Consider the following 19,425-nt stretch of genomic DNA (forward strand, 5'->3'; position numbering starts at 1 on the left):
TTATGAATTATGCATTTTTTTAGATTTTATTTTTAAGTAATCTCTACACCCAACATGGGGCTTGAACCTATATCCCCAAGAACAAGAGTCGCACACTCCACCAAATAAGTCAGCAAGGAGACCCATGAATTACGCATTTTATGATATACATTATTTATCAATTAAAATCATACCACCCAGCCAAAAAGCAAAAATACAACACATTTTACACATTTGCACAAAGGATAAATATCTAAACAAATTTAGAAACCAATCAATTTTGTAAATGTCACATTTGGTCCATACAGGTATTTATATTGTAAATCCCACAACTGGGCTTATTTTACCTGCCCAGAAAACATCATCCTACCAGAGTAAGTTAGGTTTGTAGCTGATTGCCTTATATTTTCCAGCTTCGATTATAGTTTCAGCGTGATTCCACTTATAAAACGGTCAGCCCTGGGTGGTAGGAAGAGCTTAAAGGATCTGTTTTATCTTCTAAAGGCAGCATGTCACTCTGTTCCATTTCCTATTCTCCCAGAGGACACCTGTGATCTGTGTACACAGAAATGACTGGATAAATAATGCTTCTCTCTGCACAAATCAGATTTTGTCAATAGTAAGGGAACTCTGACCTCTTTGTGAGGTCTGACAACTGAAATACTCTGAAAAATTACAGGTTTAACCTACTTAGCCAATTACCAACATAACTGACTTATCTCAGCAAACATTTACTGAGAGTCTACTACGTGCCAGGTACTCTGCAAGATGTTAGGCATTCAAAGATTAATAAAGGGTCCCTGTCCTCTAGGAGTCCAGGCCAGCAAGAGACACAGATACAAATACCTGTACTATAAAGAGATAAATGACATAAAAGTTTCTGAGAGACAATAAAGTTTGACTGTAACCATCTTCTTTAAATCTCATAACCACTAAACATTTAATGTTCTAGGTATTTAAGTGGGTACTAGAAGGAAATATGCTTCTGTCTCACCTCTACTGAGAGTTTATTTCCAGACTGAAAAGGTTTTGGGAAAAGGCCATAAAACTGAAATATCCCGAACTCTCCAAACCAACAGAGCTAAAGTGCCCAGAGGTGCTAATCAAAGTGAGTGAAACTTACAACAGAGACCTGGAGGAAAACCAGCAGAATCTAGAGCTGTGCTATCAACCAGAAGTGAACTGTCCACCAGGGGACATTTGGCAATGTCTAGAAACATTTTTGGCTGTCACAATTGCAAGGGTGGAGGTGCTGCTGGTATTTAGTGGGTGGAGGTCAGGGATGCTGCTAAACATCCTACAATGCAAGGACAACTCACCACCACCACCACCACCACCACCACACACACACAAAATTATCCGGCCCAAAAATGTCAACAGTCCTGAGGTTGAGAAACCCTAATCCAAAGAAATTCTACCTTGGAGAAACTCCCCCAAATCTTTAAGTGTACAGCTAAGGATCCACTCATGTAAGGCTCCATGACTTTATGGCTGTCACACTGTAGGGTGGTCCTACTGAGTGTGTTAATCAGCAAGATCCTGGGCACTGGGCAGATCATGGAGCTCTGAGTGCAGGTTGGCTATGATTGCCCAACACTGCTGTCTACAAGCATGAGGAAAAGCTGCCCCCCAACTTGTTTGTTTTCTTTCCTTCCCCCTTTTGACTTAATTTCCTTCCCAATCCAAATTAGATACTGAAGTCCTTCAATCACTTCCTTGCCTCTATGGATTACATCTGCTTTGAAAACCACAATTACGGATTATGAATCAATACAATCACCTACCTTCTCTGCTGGCTGCTACCCACTGCTCTATGGACATCTCACTCTCTGAGATCACTAATGAACCCTGACTGCCAAATATTAACACTTTTCTACTAAGCTTTCAAAACACGTTTAATGGAAAAACCAACAATCTGATACTACTCGTGTCTCTCCATAATTCATTCTCCTTTGGAGTTTCAATGGCAGCAATCTCTCTAGTTTTTCTTCCTATCTCACTGGCCCTTCCTCAGTTTCCCTACTAAAGCCAACCACTGATGTATTAGCAATATCTCTCATGGTAACAATATTGAGAAATGTCCATCTCTATGGTATCTACCTGCCATTTCTATACTATGAACTGTCTGACACTCATGGCTTCTATAACCATTTTTGTGCTAACTCCCAAAATCCATATCTACAATCTAGTTCTATATTGATGCCAGACCTGTATATTTAACTGCCTACTGGACATTTTCATCATCAATGAGAGGCATTTAATATAGTGAAGTTGTGAACAGTAAAGACTCTGGAGCCAGGTTGCCTGGATTTAAGTCCTAGCTCCACTACTTATTAGCTATGTAACCTTGGGCAAGTTATTTAACCTCTCTGTGCCTCAGATTTATTTATAAAGTGAGGACCATCTTAAACCCAACCTCAAAGGGTTATGGTGAGAATTAAATGATATATGCAAAGCATATGGAATAGGGCCTGCCCTATAGGAAGCAGTCAATAAATGTTAGCTATCATTCTTATCAGCAGCATCATCACTCCAGATACCTGTAACCTGCGATGTCCAAAACTGAACTCCTTATCTTTCCAGCCATACTTGAGTGAACCATGAGATAATCACACCAAAAACCTTGAAGTGGTCCTAGTATCTCTGTATCCCTCTCTCTCCCCACATTTCCAATCTCTCAACTTTTATCCATACTAGTTCCTAAAATGATCTCAAAGCTCACCATCATCATTTCACTGTCATTACACCAACTAAAGGCTTCATGATTTCCCAATGAGACTGTTCATTCCATCAGCTTCCTCACTGGTCTTCCTACCTTTACAGTATAACTCCTCCAATTTATGTCCACACTGTAGCCAGGGAGCTTTCTAAAATGAAAATCTGATCTCATCCAGTCCCAACTCTTCACCTCCTGATGAAAGTCTGCCTTGAGATCACTCCTCATTCCTACCCCATGTGTGCTTCTCCTCTGTGCCCCCACAGTACCCTGCATTTACCTTTATCACAGAAATATTTTAAAGTCACATACAGTAAGTTCTATCTCCATTAGTCTATAAGTTCCAAGGGAAGAAACTGGGTATTTTATCCCTAGCCCCAACACCTAACACAGTACCTAATGATACATGGAGTTTACTCAATAAATACTCTGTGCCTGAGGTAAAGTGCTAAATCCTATGTTAAAAATTTCATACCCTATGAAGTTATGTTGGCCTCCATTTTACCAATGAGGAAATGAAGACTTAGATATGTTAAGTAACCTGCCCAAAGTCACACAGCAAGTTAGTGGCAGAGGCAAACTTTGAATCCATGTCTTCTGACTTCATATTGTTCTTTCCCACCATGTTCCTAAAATCTCCGTTCTATACAAATCAGCTCTGTGACTTTGGGAAGTCAGATTTCTTTCCTGGAACCTCAAGTTCCTCATTTCTAACACCCCCTTTAATTCTAATAGTCCAAACTTCAGAAAAAAAAGAATCTTGGCATAGAAGGGTAAAAGGAAAAATTATTTTTTTTAAAGGATGTTGGCACTTACCAGAAAGCTGATTTTCCTTTTTGATTAAGGGAATTTCAATTTGAATTTGATTATTCAACTGAAGAGATGTGGAAAAGTAGGGAAAAGGTCAATCTCTTGCCTAACTTTTCTTTCTTAATAAAAGGATGACTTTTTAAAAATTTTATACTTAAGAAAGAATGAGTTAGTTGCAGGAGCATCATGGCAGGCAACTACTCCTTTTAGCTTTGTTTGGCAGAAGTTCAACTGCAGACATGCTGACTAAATCAGACAGATTAAGGTGCTCAGAAAGCAAAAGAACCTGTACCTGACCCGTTCAGTCAGCCTGGTGAGAGGAGTGGCTTGGAGACTGTAGTGCAGATCATGACTTTTATTCTTCCAATGGCTATCCCTATTTGAGAGAAAAGGGGGGTGTGCCTCGCTGGCTCAGTTGGTGGAGCATGCGACTCCTGATCTCGGGGTTGTAAGTTCAAGCCCCACGTACGGTGTGGAGATTACTTAAAAACAAAATCTTAAAAAAAAAGAAAAGAAGGAAAGAGGACTAGAATCTTAACAGAAGGCCATGCTTCTCAAACTGAGAGGTGCATATATAATAAGTATACTATGCATTCTTCAAAGGCATCAATCTTACTAAATGGTAAAAAGAATTTGAAACATTTTTACATCCAAATAAATATAGACAGATCAGGGCAGAGAATACAAAACTGGCACATACTTTTAAGTTAAAGCATAAGAAACTGCAATGGAGAGCCTCTGCCATGGCTGTTTCGAGGTCCACCTGCAAGCCCTGGAGAAGCATGGACATAAGGAAATTCAGAGATCATGCACCCAGTCCGATCACCTGAAATTTTATACTTGAGAATATGGAGGCTCAGAGAGCTTCCCTGAACATATAATTAACTGGCAGCAGAGACACAACTAAAGCCTGGATGCTCTGCCCATAACAAGCTGTTTCTGCTGCCTCTTACCAGCAGAATTTTTATTCCCATTTGACTCTGGTCTGTTTGTTTGAAGTAATGAATTCTTACTAAGGTGAAATTAAATTTCAGAAACTGAGAAGACTGCTTCCATACACTGAACCCCTTCACGGTTCTGAAGAGTAAATATGATAGAAAGCTAAAAATATACACAAAGACAATGTCATGTGACTATAATGCTGGGACAGAAACAAAAGGGGACTTTTGAGAAAATAAAATTAATAATAAAGTTCCTCTCTGGGGGGGTGCCTGGGTGGCTCAGTCATTAAGCGTCCGCCTTCAGCTCAGGTCATGATCCCAGGGTCCTGGGATCGAGTCCCTCATCGGGATCCCTGCTCCGTGGGAAGCCTGCTTCTCCCTCTGACCCTCCCCCTGCTTGTGTTCCCTCTCTCGCTGTGTCTCTCTCTGTCAAATAAATAAAATCTTTTAAAATAACAATAATAATAAAGTTCCTCTCTGTGGTCACTTTTACAGCCTCAAGATTGGCCCACTTTTTAGGGTTTCAGTGATATTTTATTTTAAGATCCCTATGATAGAGTATGTATTATTTGGAGGTCTATGTCTAAGTTAGGGAGAGGAGTAGAGTAAAATGGAGCCAGAATGCCTAGGTTCAAATTCTGGCCCTACTACCCAACTTCATGTTGCAGATTATTTAAGTATCTATTTTTCTTTGCCTCAGGTTTCCCAATCTATAAAATGGGGATAATAATAGCACCTACACTCCTCACTGGGTTATTCTGAAGATCAGAGTTAATATAGGTAAAATATTTAGAATAGTGGTGGCAAATGGTAAGCACTATATAAGTGCTTGATACTATCTATATTTAACTGGTGGTGGTTAAACAAGATTTTCCTTGGTTCTGGGGGAGACCTCTGGCTAGGGTTTGAAAGAAAACCACAAAATGCCGGAGCTAAAAGGAGCTTTAGACACTGTGACAGACAGACACTGTATGACCCACAAAGCCTAAAATATTTACTATCTGGACCTTAACAGAAAAAGGCTGCCCATTCCTGATCTAATCAGCTCTCCTCTCTAATATAGCCAGAGAGGACACTAAAGCCCAGAGAGGGCAGTATCTTGTCCCAGGTTATAGATACAGTGAGTTAGTGGCAAAGCTGGGACTAAAACTGTTTTCCCAGTAAATAAAACTGCCCACCAGGCTAACGAGGCTCAGTGAAGACCTCAGAATAAAGCTGTAAATCAGGAAAGAATAACGGCACTTGAAGAGTTAGGCAAATCATCTAATTCTAATCAACAGACACTTAACTGAATACTGTAAGCCTGGGCATCAGTGGTTTTTTTAGTGCTCTCCAGGCAATTGCAGTGTGCACCTGAGAGTGAGAGCCACTGCTATAAGTACCATGCAAGGCACTAGCCAGATGTAAACCCAAAAAGGAGAGTAAGGAAACTGATGGGACAGCTGGGTAGCTCACCACCAGTACCAGCCTGAACAATGTAGAATCCCCTGTTTCCTAGGCAATTACCTATGTGTAGGGGACTGCAAGGGAAGAACAACAGGCACAGTGAGGGCAAAGGCGTCTTGGATATACCTTCATTCACACTAGAGCATCAACAATATTTTTTATTCCCATCTGTAAGTTCCCAGAGTTCAATAAATTATAAATCTATTATAACATTCTCACTTTTTAAAAACAAGCTCTAAGGGGCGGGGCAGGGGGGGATAAATAAATAAATAAAAACAAGCTCTGTGCCCAACCTGGGGCGCGAACCCACAACTCTGAGATCAAAAGTCGTACTCTCTACCAACTGAGCCAGCCAGGCATCCCTATAACATTATCTTTCCAAAAAAATGTTAAAACCAACTTGTACTTCTAAAAAGTGTACAAGAATATACAAATTTAAAACATTTATGACAGGACGCTTGGGTGGCTCAGTCAGTTAAGCATCTGCCTTCAGCTCAGGTCGTGATTCCAGGGTCCTGGGGCCGAGTCCTGCGTGGGGGTCCTTGCCCAGCTGGGAGCCTGCTTCTCCCTCTGCCTGCCTCTCTCCCTGCTTGTGCTCTCCCCACCTCTCTCTGATAAATAAATAAATAAAACCTTAAAAAAAAAAGATTAAAAAATAAAACATTTATGACAAAAAAAACATACAAAAGACAAATGACCAACTGAAAAAATACTTCCAACACGAGACTGCACAAAGGATTAAAACCTCCAATACACAAAACTCTTACAAATCAATAAACACAAAAATGAAAACCATTATATAGAAGTGGACACAACACAGGTATGATCAAGACATTCAAAAAAGAAAAACGACAAATGGCCAATGCACCCCTGACAAGAAAATTAACCTAAGAAATGAAATTAAAATGAAATCCATTTCTCATTTACCAAACTAACAACAATGAAAAGATAGGTAATACACAGAATTGCAAGGGTGAAGGAAAACAGACATACCACAGGTACACATTTCTTGAAAACAGTCTGACAATATGCATCAAAATGCAATGTGTACCTACCCAACAACAAAAAGACAACCAACCTAATTTAAAAATGAGCACAGGACCGGGCGTCTGGGTGGCTCAATTGATTAATCTTGGGGTCCTGGGATCCCCGCTCAGCGGGGAGTCTGCTTGTCTCTGCCCCCCTTCCCTGCTTGTGCATGTGTGTGCACCCGTGCTTGCGCTCTCTCTCAAATAAATAAAATCTTTAAAATCTTTAAAAAAATAAAAATGAGCACAGGACCTAAATAGGTATTTCTCCAAAGAAGATATACAAATGACCACTAGGAAAATGTAAATCAAAACTACAAAGTGATACCACTTTTACACCCAGTGGGATAGCTCTATTAAAAAAACGGGGAGGATAACATATTGGAGAAGAGGTAGAGAAACTGGTACCCTTATACATTGCTGGTGGGAATCTAAAATAGTAGAGCCATTAAGTAAAACAGTTTGGCACTCCTCAAAAAGTTAGACACAATTACCATATGGCCCAGAAATTCTACTCCTATATATATACCCAAAATAAGTGAAAACAAGTGTGTACATGTTCACAGCAGCACTATTCATAACAGCCTAAAGTACTAATGCCCATCAACAGATGGGACAAATTGTGATCTATTCATACAATGGAAAATTATTCAACCATAAAAAGGAAAAAAGTACCAACAACACATGCTACAAGTGTAAGTGAGAGAAGCCAGACACAAAGGTCACAGATTCTATGATCCCATTTATATGAAATATTCAGAACAGGTAAAATCTCTAGAGACAGAAAGCAGACTGGTGACTGCCAGGGGCTTGGGGGTGGGGGGAGTAACTGCTTAGGGAAATGCAGAATAGATGCTTAATGGGTATGGGGTTTTCTTTTGGGATGGTGGAAATATTTTGGAACTAGATAGAGGTGGTGGCTGTACACCACCATGAATATACTAAATGCCACTGAATCGTTTTATTTTTAAGTAATCTCTACACCCAACATGGGGCTCAAACTTATAACCCTGAGATCAAGAGTCACATGTTCTGATTAAACCAGCCAGATGCCCCTGAATCATTCACTTTAAAATGGCTGATGTTGGGCGCCTGGGTGGCTCAGTTGGTTAAGCGACTGCCTTCGGCTCAGGTCATGATCCCAGGGTCCTGGGATGGAGTCCCACATCAGGCTCCCCCTGCTCTGCAGGGAGCCTGCTTCTCCCTCTGCCTCTGCCTGCCACCCCCCCTGCTTGTGCTCTCTAATAAATAAATAAAATCTTTAAAAAAAATAAAAATAAAATGGCTGATGCTGGGGCACCTAGGTGGCTCAGTCAGTTAAGCATCTGCCTTCAGCTCAGGTCATGATCCCAGGGTCCTGGGATCAGCCCTGCATGGGGGTCTCTGCTCAACAGGGAGCCTGCTTCTCCTCTCCCTCTGTCTGCCGCTCTGCCTACTTGTGCTCACTCTCTATCAAATCAATAAATAAAATCTTTAGAAAAATAAAAAAATAAAAAATAAAATAAAATGGCTGATGTTATGTGGATTTCACCTCAATAAGAAAAATAATGTAAGTATAACCTCTAATAATCTTAGAAAATTGGAAGAAGGCCGGGGAGAGAAAGATAATGTGTGCATCTTCTCATCCAGTATTCCCATTCTAGGAATTTATCCTAAAGAGAGAATCACACAGTCCAAAAAGATGTGTGAAGATGTTCATCTCAGCATCATTTATTATAGCAAAAAACAACCCTCTAAATGTCCTTTAGTAGAAACCTAGCTAATTGCAATACACCTATAAAATAGACTACACAGAGATTAAAAACAACAAGTAGAAAGTTGGAGAGCTTACACTATCCAATTTCAAGACTTATTATAAAGCCACAGTAATCAAGATAATGCAATATTGGCAAAAGAATAGACACATAGATCAATGGAACAGAATGCAGCCCAGAAACAGACCTGCACAAATATAAACCAGCTTTTGACAAAAGTACAAAGGCAATTTAATGGAGAAAGGATAGCCTTTCAAAAAGTGCTGGCACAACTGGACATCCATAATATCCCACACTTTATACAAAAATTTTTTCAAAATAGCTCACAGACCTAAATGTAAAATGCAAAACTATAAAACTTTTCTTTTTTAAATAAAACTTCTTTAAAAAAATGGTGAGAAAATCTGCATCACTTTGGGTTTGGCAATTTTAGGATAGGAAATCAAAGATACAATCCATTTAAAAAAAAGATAAATTGGACTTTATGAAAAATTTAAAACTTCTGTGAAAGACACTGTGAAGAAAATGAAAAAATAAGCCACAAAGTAGGAGAAAATATGTGCAAATAACATATCTGATAAAGGATTTGTACCCAGGATATATAAAGAACTCTTAAAAGTCAGTAAGACAAACAGACCCCCAAAAGATCTGACACACTTTAGATACACAGATGGCAAATAAGCATATGAAAAGATGCTCAACATCATTAGCCTTTAGGGAAATGTAAATTGACCACCATGAGATACCAGTACACGACTATTAGAATTGCTAAAATTAAAAAACAAAAACAAAAACAAATCCTGGAGAGAATACAGAAGAAGAGAAATTCTTATTCACTGCTGGGTGGAATGCAAAATGGCATAGCCATTTTGGAAAAAACTTTATAATTTTTAAAGTTAAACCACTGGCACACGAATGTCTGTAATAGCACAAAGTAAGTGCTAAAAACTGGAAACCCAGATGTCCTCTCAAAGGTGAATGGACATACTAGGGTACATACATACAATGGAATTGCACTCAGCAATAAAGAGTAATGGACTCATGCAACAACATGGGAGAAAATTTAAAATGTACTTTGCGGGGCGTCTGGGTGGCTCAGTCGGTTGGGCATCTGCCTTTGACTCAGGTCATGATCCCAGGGTCCTGGGATCAAGTCCTGCAACAGGCTCCTTCCTCAGCAGGGAGCCTGCTTCTCCCTCTCCCTCTGCCTGCGGCTCCCCGGCTTGTGCTCTCTCTCTGTGTCAAATAAATAAATAAAATCTTTAAAAATAATAATAAAAATAAATAATAATAAAATGTACTCTGCTAAGGGAAAAAGTCACTTAGGCTGCATATTGTATGACTCCAAGTACATTACACTCTGGAAAAGGCAAAACCATGGGGATAGAAAACAAATCAGTGGTTGCTGAAAGTTGAGGTAGGTGGAAGAGCTGACTACAGAGGCCATGCAAGGCAATTTTTAGAGTGATGGAACTATTCAGGATGGTACTGTAAAGGTGGATACCTGACTGTATTGGTCAAAACCAATAAAACTGTACTCAACAAAGAATGCACTTTACTGTAGGCAATTCTTAAAAAAACAACCAGAATGTCTGGGGAACCCAGGATAGAATGCCGATTGCAACAAATGAATCTACCTGTATTACAAATGTATAGCATAACCTCACTGAAGGACAGTGGAAGGGAAAAAAAGGAGCTTACTTATGTAACTGTGTAAAACATCGTTATGACTGGATACTATAAGGCTAAAATGAACAAAAAGAACTGCACACAAACATCATACCTAATTGGTAAATTTGTTTCTCACATAAGTAACTACTGAAACTATTACACAGGTTGTACAAATCGGTAAATATGTTATAGACAATGAGAACCGAATTTCTTACGCTCTGAGAAAGAAGTCACAAATAGGCAAGGAGAGGAACACTACTACAATGAACCTTGTGGTGCCAGAGTAGAGTCAGAGATATCCGTATAAACCCATGTTTATTTTCATATATATGCAGATACAAAGACATAGATATTTGTGTATACATGGAATAGTGTACATGTATATGTTTCCTAGCTTAAATCTCCTCCCCTTCAATGTGGGCTGAACTTAGCAACTCATTTCTAACAAACAGAGTACAATAAGGGACTGCACAGTGGCAAAATTTGGCAGATACATCCCAAACTAAATGATCAAGGTTAACATCACCAGAAATAAGTCATATTGCCATCATACCCTGATATAATGTAATGAGAAGGGTACTTCACCTCTGCGGTATGCTTTCCCAAAATCTGTAATGCTAGTGTCATCATGAGAAACCATCAGACAAACCCAAATTGAGAAGCATTCTACAGAAGAGCTGACCAGTAGTACCCTTCAAAAGTATCAAAGTCACAGACTGGAAGAACCTGAGTAACTATTACAGATTGGAGGAGCCGAAGGAGACATGACGACTAAAGGCAATGTGGGACCCTAGATGGGATCCCAAAAACAGAAGATATTAGCAGAGGGTGGGGGGATGGGTTAGCCTGGTGATGGGTATTAAAGAGGGCACAGTCTGCGTGGAGCACTGGGTGTTATGCACAAACAACGAATCATGGAACACTACATCAAGAACTAATGATGTAATGTGTGGTAATTAACATAACAATAGAAAAATTTTTTTAAAGAAGGTATTAGTAGAAAAACTGGTGAAATCCAAATAAAGTCTACAGTTAACAGTACTACAACTGGTCTCTTGCTGCAGCAATGCGAGTGGGAGCACCAGGCACTGGGCTCGGAGCAGAACTCCACGGATCACTTTAAGAAAATGGCAGACAAGCCAGACATGGGGGAAATCGCCAGCTTCGATAAGGCCAAGCTGAAGGAAACGGAGACGCAGGAGAACACCCTGCCAACCAAAGAGACCATTGAGCAGGAGAAGCAGAGTGAAATTTCCTAAGAACCTAGAGGATTCCCCACCCCCATCATCTTCAAGACACCCCAGTCGTGATGTGGAGGAAGAAGAGCCACCTGTAAGATGGACACGAGCAACAAGCCGCACTGGGAACCCGGGCACTCTGTGCCGACGCCACCGGCCTGCAGGTCTCTGAGGGGACCCCCCCCAATCGGACTGCCAAATTCTCCGGTTTGCCCTGGGATATTATAGCAAATTATTTGTATGTTTAATGAAAATAAAACACACCTCGTGGCAAAAAAAAAAAGTACTACAACTATGTCAATTTCTTAATTTTGGAAATGTACCAAGATGATATAAGATGCTAATTGTAGGAGAAGTTGGGTAAAGGGTATACAAGAACCCTGTGCACTATCTTTGAAACTCTTGTGTAAATCTACAATTACTTCAAAATTTAACAAACAAGAATAATGTAGAACAGAGTTTCTTAACCTTGGTACAATATACTGATATTTTGGGCCAGATAATTCTTTGTCATGAGGAGCTGTTTTATGCATAGTAGGATCTTTAGCAGCACTCCTGGTCTCTACCCACTAGATGTCAGGAACCCACCTCCCCAGTTGTTACAACCAAAAATGTCTCCAAAAATTGCAAATGTCCCGGGGGGGGGGACAAAATGACCCCAGATTGAGAACACTGATGTACAGTAACATACATTAACACATAAAGATATCCACAACATATTGGGGGGGAGGGGCAAGCAGGATACAGAAGAATATGGAATGTACGAGTCAATTTATGTAAAAACATATACACATGGATGAACCTTGAGGACATTATGCTAAGTGAAATAAGCCAGTCACAAAAGAGACAGATATTTTTGATTCCACTTATGTGAATTATGTGTTTTTATGTACTTAAAAACAGTCAAAATCATAGACATAGAAAGTAGAATGGTGGTTACCAAGGGCTAGGAGAAAGGAGGAATGGGGAGGTATTGTTTAATGAGTAGAGTTTCAGTTTTACAAGATGAAAAGAGTTACGGAGATAGATGATGATGATGGTTACACAGCATTATGAATGTATTTAATACCACTGAGCTGTACACTTAAAAATGGTTAAGATGGAGGTGCCTGGCCGACTTAGTTGGTACAGCATGTGACTCCTGATCTCAGGGTCAGAATTTGAGCCTATCATTGGGCATAGAATTTACTTAAAAAAAAAAAAAAGGTTAAGGTGGTAAATTTTATGTGTATTTTACCACAATAAATAAATCGGAGGAAAAAAACACATAAACACATGTGCATAAATACACAGACAAATAACTGAAATGATGTGCACCAACGTATTAAAATGGTTACCTCTGGATGCTAAGAGGTAATATGGTGATATTTCCTTTGTACTTTTCTGTGTTAATTTGGATTTTTTTCAGGAAGCATGTCTCTTTTTTCTAAATACAAAAAGGCTTTGTTCTCCATCATTTTTTCTCATAATACTTCCAGTTCAATAACCAAAATCCTACTGATTCTGTCTCCAAAATGTCAAAATGGTTACCTCTTCTCCCCAGCCACAGTCCAATGCCAGCCCCTCTCATCCAGGCTAATGTAACCGAATCCTAAGCTGTTTATCCCTCTCTAACCCACTCTCCACTTAGCCATCAGAGTTACCCAATGAAACAGATTTACTATCACTTCCATGTTTAAAACCCCACACCTCCTGGCATTTGCCTTTCAAGGGCCTCTACAATTTGTTCATGGGGTCCTATATTTTTAGTTTCACCTCCTACTAGTGTCCTTCAAGTATCCTCTATGCCAGATAATTGTTGGTCACTCCTTGAAAACAGACCATACACTTTTATTCTTCCTTTATTTTGCTCATGCTGTTCTTTTGTCAGGAACAGTCTTCCTCCTCTGCCCGATAAAATGTATACTGTGGTACAGAGGAAAAGAATGGGTTGTAGGGGGCGCCTTGGTGGCTCAGTCGGTTAGGCGGCTGCCTTAGGCTCAGGTCATGATCTCGGGGTCCTGAGACTGAGCCCCACGTCGGGCTCCCTGCTCAGCAGGGAGTCTGCTTCTCCCTCTGCCTCTGCTGCTCCTCCTGCTTGTGCGCTCTTGCTTGTATGCTCTCTCTCAAATAAATGGATAAAATCTTAAAAAAAAAAAAAAAAGAATGGGATAGAGGATGGATAAATAAGAAGAGGTGGAGGAAAAAACATAGAAAAGCACAGAGATGAGGGTTCAAGAAAGTAATTTTCTGTAGGGCTGAGATAATAATGGTGCCTACCTCACAAGGCTGTGGTGAGGAGATTAAATGAGATAATATATGTCAAATTTTTAGAACATTACCTGGCATATATATTATTATTGTTTTCTACATTGTGATGATGATGATGATGATGATGATGATGATTCATGGTATTGTGGTAAGACCTTGAACTGTGAATGACACAATGAGGAAGGAGCAGTGAAGCTCTAGCTCAGAACCAGGGTCCCAAAGGTAAGCAAGGAAGCAAACAGGACCCTAGTCTTACTCAAATTTATCTGAAGAATTCAAACTACAAGAAATCAAAACCAACTTGGTTAAGCCACACACAAGAACATAAAAATCACATAGGTGAATTCCTATTTACCCCAAATAACTTTTACCCCTTGAATATATATTCCTTTTGAAGAGCTGTTTCAACGCCCTGCCCCAGGCACTGAGGCATCAGGGCAGCACTTCATCCTCACAGATCGGAACCTGCAGGTCCCATCTGTGCTCTCCTATGGTTTCTCATTTGGCCAGTGGTAACTTCTCTTTCCTTACGTAACATAGGAGGTTCGATTCCAGAGTGCTTCCCATAGCTGCAAAAAAGTGAATATACAGTATATGAACAACCCACCCAGGTTTAATACTGTACGCAAAGGAAAACTAAACTCAGTCACAATGGAGGTGATCTAAGGGATCTAGAAACTCATTCAGATTTTTTAGATGAGTCAAAAATTTTGAGATTTCCTTCTTAGCCTCTTGTCAGGCTCGTTTTTTTTTTTTTTTTAAAGACCGCCTCTGTCAGTCGTGGCAAACAGCCTCCAAGATAGCTCCCATCTCTCCTGGTTAACAGGTTTTTGTGACTTTTATTTCATGTCCTACTAAGCCACTGTGGTCCACTCTCCCATCTCTCTTTCATAGCCCTCCCCCATGTATCCCAGATCTTCCTTGAGCACTATCAGACAAACAGTCCTTTGGTTAAAAAAAAAAAAAAAAAAAATACTGCCCCTAAATTATGTCCCAAAGCAAACAAAAAGAACACAGAACTCCGCATCTATTAGATGACACATAGCCTGCTCACTAGTCAGACTGCCAAAAATCATTTGCTTCTCCTCTTGTAGGTTTAGACAAACACAAAGGGAACTGTGCTCCTATGTATGACTACTGCTTCTCCACAGGACTTGAAGAACTAAGGCATTAGAGATACTTCCTCTCTATAAACCCAAATAGAACACTTTGTTTATTTTTCTCTTGGCATATAGTTGGCAGTCTGTATTTCCAGGCAGTCACTGTACATCTTTTGGCAAGTGCCTTCATGTTTCTCAGTACAATGTTTCATCCAGTGACTGAAGGCAATGCATTGTACCTTGAATTTACATGCCAAGAAAAAGACTCAGACTGAAAGGAAGACCTTCAGTATCATCTTCCTGCAATATATCAGACACTACACAGGAGTCAGAAGACCCAGATCCAATTCCCAGGTGTACCAGTGTCTTGCACTGCGATCTCTAGTGTGCTCTTTAATATTCTGGGCCTCAGTTTTTCCATCCTGGAAAACAGGGATTGCATTACCTGTCCCTCCTTAAATGTAGACTCTTACTGCTGACTAACAATATTTAGTTTCTATAATTTGTGAAATTGGGGTTTGGAAAACTCAGGAAATTAAGCACAAATATTGTTTCTCATTTTTGTCACACCTGCCACGCAGAAATCCAAAGTAGAGGCCAGCAGGAGTCCCTAAGCAAGTAGTTCCTCAGAGAGTGTTTCTGATGTCCCACTCAACAAATTAAGTACGTGAGAATGGGAAGCAAGAATCCAGGCAGGACCTTCAGATGCTACATGGCTAAAGAGGTAAGTCATTATCAGGCTCCATGACAATATTATCACGCTAGATATACCATCCTTAACATTCCATTGTGCTTTTCCCTCAAAGACTTAAATACCTCAATACTTAAAGCACTTACTTATTCAATGTTTACAAAAATAATTACTTTCCCTGGATGGGAACTGCCCCAACAGGGATCACCCTAACAGTTAAGGTAGGACAAAGGGATGGCCCTACAGTTAAGGTAGGACAAAGGGATGACAAGATAAGTATGAGGTGCAAGACAATTTAAGTTCTAAGACAATATTTTGCAATCCTTTTTGAATTACTAGTACACTTATGAAATGCAAAATTCTGGACATCATTCCAAAAGGGATTATTAAAATGCAAATATTTGTTTTTTAAAAGATCAACTTGGAACCTTAAAAGAATTTTCTAATTATCACACTTTCCATTTGGTCACCCTTTGGTCTGTGTGGCTGTACAACAAAGTTTACTGCTCCATCTAGGCTCTCCACAAGGGCAAGTTTCCCCTTGGTTTCAGCAAACATTCTCTCCAGGTATCATTAAATTACTGACATTAAATTATATCTCTTAGTTGCAGCAAGTTTTATCCCCTTAAGCAACACATCATGTGGCCACCACTAAGCTCAACACTCCACTGGACAGACATCACTACAAATTCACACTATCACAATATGAATTCTAAAATACATTTTAAATCCTGATCAAAATGTAGCACACTCCTGGGAAAGAAAAGTGGCACACAAGTTAAGAAATATTCTCTAATGACTGAGCACTACTGCTCCTGCCTCATCTAAAGGGTATGGCTTTGTGTGGACAAGGCAGCGGGCATGGAAAGTAAACACCTATGTTCAAGTCCAGGTTTGCTACTTACTCTAAGACCTTACTGCAAAGCCTGTTTCCTTGACCTGTGAAATGACAATATCTACCTTACAAGGTTATAGTGAGAATAAAAAGGAACTCTAAGTATTTTATAAACAAATTTGCTATACAAATTTATTATCATTCTGCCTGTGTACTTATTTGAAATTGAAAATGTTCTTTCAAGGAACTGGTAATTCAACATTAAGAATGTCATTTTTTTTTAAGAATGTCATTTTGTACACCTGAAACTAATGTAACATGTGTATCAACTATACTTCAATTCTTTTTTTAAATGTCATTTTGTTCACATGCTTACCAAAAATTTTGAGTCAACATCAAGTCACTGAAAAGTACCATCCCCCTCCTCTGGGTAAAAAACAAGGGGAACAGGTAACAGGGGCATGTAAGCAAAAGAAGAAATGAAGAACTGTGTATAGCCACGTAAATGGGGCAGAGATACTTTATATCATTATTTGGACTGAAAAGTAAAATCAAAGGTCAAAGTCTTCCAATGGGGACCAAGAGGAAATGTTACAAATATCCATGATATAATCAAAACTAAATACAACCTATAGCCAGTTCAGAAAGCTCAATAATCTTCAAGTGTTTTCATACATTAATTAACCCTCATGGCATCTCTAGGATGAAAGAAATTTAAGTCTCATATCCTACTTATATAACCACAGGAAAAATCTGAATGGATCAAGATGTGCCGTTTTAAGACACATGAAAGTGTTCAACATCACTTGGCATCAGGGAAATACAAATCAAAATCTCAATGAGATACCACCTCACACCAGTGAGAATGGCTAAAATTAGCAAATCAGGAAACAACAGATGTTGGCGAGGATGCGGAGAAAGGGGAACCCTCCTACACTATTGGTGGGAATGCAAGCTGGTGCCTCCACTCTGGAAAATAGTATGGAGGTTCCTCAAAAAGTTGAAAATAGAGCTACCCTATGACCCAGCAATTGCATTACTGGGTATTTACCCCAAAGATACAAATGTAGTGATCCGAAGGGGTACGTGCACCCCAATATTTATAGCAGCAATGTCCACAATAGCCAAACTATGGAAAGAGCCAAGATGTCCAACAACAGATGAATGGATAAAGAAGATGTGGTGTATATATATATACAATGGAATATTATGCAGCCATCAAAAAACAAACAAACAAAAAAAAACAACCACAAAATCTTGCCATTTGCAACGACGTGGATGGAACTACAGGGTATTATGCTAAGTGAAATAAGTCAATCAGAGAAAGACAAGTATCATATGATCTCACTGATATGAGGAATTTAAGAAACAAGACAGAGGAGCATGTGGGAAGGGAGGAAAAAATGAAACAAGATGAAACCAGAGAGGAAGACAAACCATAAGAGACTCTTAATCTCAGGAAACAAACTGAGGGTTGCTGGAGTGGTGGGGGGTGGGAGGGATGGGGTGGCTGGGTGATGGACATTGGTGAGGGTATGTGCTATGGTGAGCGCTGTGAATTGTCTAAGACTGATGAATCACAGACCTGTACCTCTGAAACAAATATATTTTATGTTAAAAAAAAAAGATAGTAGGAAGGGAAAAATGAAGGGCGGGAAATCGGAGGGGAAGACAAACCATGAGAGATTATGGACTCTGAGAAACAAACTGAGGGTTTTGGTGGGGGGGGGGGGGTGGCGGCTGGTGATGGGTATTAAGGAGGGCACATATTGCATGGAGCACTGGGTGTTATACGCAAACAATGAATCATGGAACACTACATCAAAAACTAATGATGAATGTATTGTGACTAACATAATAAAATAAAATTTTAAAAAAAGATGCGCCATTTTAATAAGGCAAGTCAACAAATATTTCATCAAATATTAAGGGTCTACCATATCATCAGCACGATACGAGGCACACTGACATGACCTATTTTACACCCAAAAAGACCTCTGGCAACCTCAACCTTATGGTACACAGCCATGAGTAAAGAAACACTTCTGAGAAATGGATAATAGCTATTACAGAGCTATATACAACACTCATGGCCAGAACCCACTAACTTACTTAAAAATAGATGTAAAATTGGGGCGCCTGGGTGTCTCAGTCAGTTAAGCATCTCCCTTCAGCTCAGGTCATGATCCCAGGGTCCTGGGATGGGGCCCCATGTCAGGCCTTCTGCTCAGTGGGAGTCTGCTTTGCCCTCTCCCTTTGCCCCTCCCCCTGCTCATGCTGGTGCGCTCTCTCTCAAATAAATAAATAAAACCTAAAAAAAAAAAAAAAGATGTAAAATTAAGATGATTTACTGGGAACATTCCCCTGACAAAGACTATGTTTACTATATGAGAAAGATGGGGAACAAGGAACAGTGGTGTGTTATTTTTAATGGGATGATCAGAGAAGGCCTCAGTAAGGTGACATCTTAGTAAAGACGTGAATGAAGAGAGAAAGCAAGCCACACGGTTAAATAGAGGAAGAAGTGCCACCAGGCAGAGGCTAATAAGTACAAGAGTCCTGAAGTGGGGTCATACCTGCCGCACTCTCCACCCACCCATAGACTTTCCCCTTGGATGTCCTGTTGCTACTCCCCCTGTGCCCTGCCAAATCTTCCTGACTTCAGGCTCACCATACTCTCCCAGGCATACAAACCTGAATCCTGAGTCATATTATGTGCATTCTTCTTCTTTCAGCAATCAGTGACCAACTCACTTTAACATGATAATACCTTCAAAAATGTTACACCTTGGGGCGCCTGAGTGGTTCAGTCAGTTAAGCCTCCGACTCTTGATTTCATCTCAGATCATTATCTCAGGGTCCCGGGATCAAGCCCCATGGTGGGCTCTGCACTCAGAAAGGAATCTGCTTGAGATGCTCTCCCTCTCCCTCTACCCTCCCCTGGCTCGCTCAAGCACACTCTCTCT

The 19,425-nt window shown here is 40.0% G+C and overlaps 2 protein-coding genes across 5 annotated transcripts in view; one reads left to right on the plus strand and one right to left on the minus strand.

The window, feature by feature from the left end:
• The window catches only part of TRIT1 (tRNA isopentenyltransferase 1), a 45,059-nt gene that overhangs the window by 23,600 nt on the left and 2,034 nt on the right, over window positions 1-19,425 (minus strand). The window lies entirely within an intron of this gene.
• LOC118356921 (thymosin beta-10-like) lies at window positions 11,473-11,604 on the plus strand. Its single transcript, XM_035727300.1, has one exon. It carries the CDS (start codon window positions 11,473-11,475, stop codon window positions 11,602-11,604), a length of 132 nt encoding a protein of 43 aa, XP_035583193.1.

Source organism: Zalophus californianus, chromosome 4, assembly GCF_009762305.2.
Source record: "Zalophus californianus isolate mZalCal1 chromosome 4, mZalCal1.pri.v2, whole genome shotgun sequence".
NCBI lineage: Eukaryota > Metazoa > Chordata > Mammalia > Carnivora > Otariidae > Zalophus > Zalophus californianus.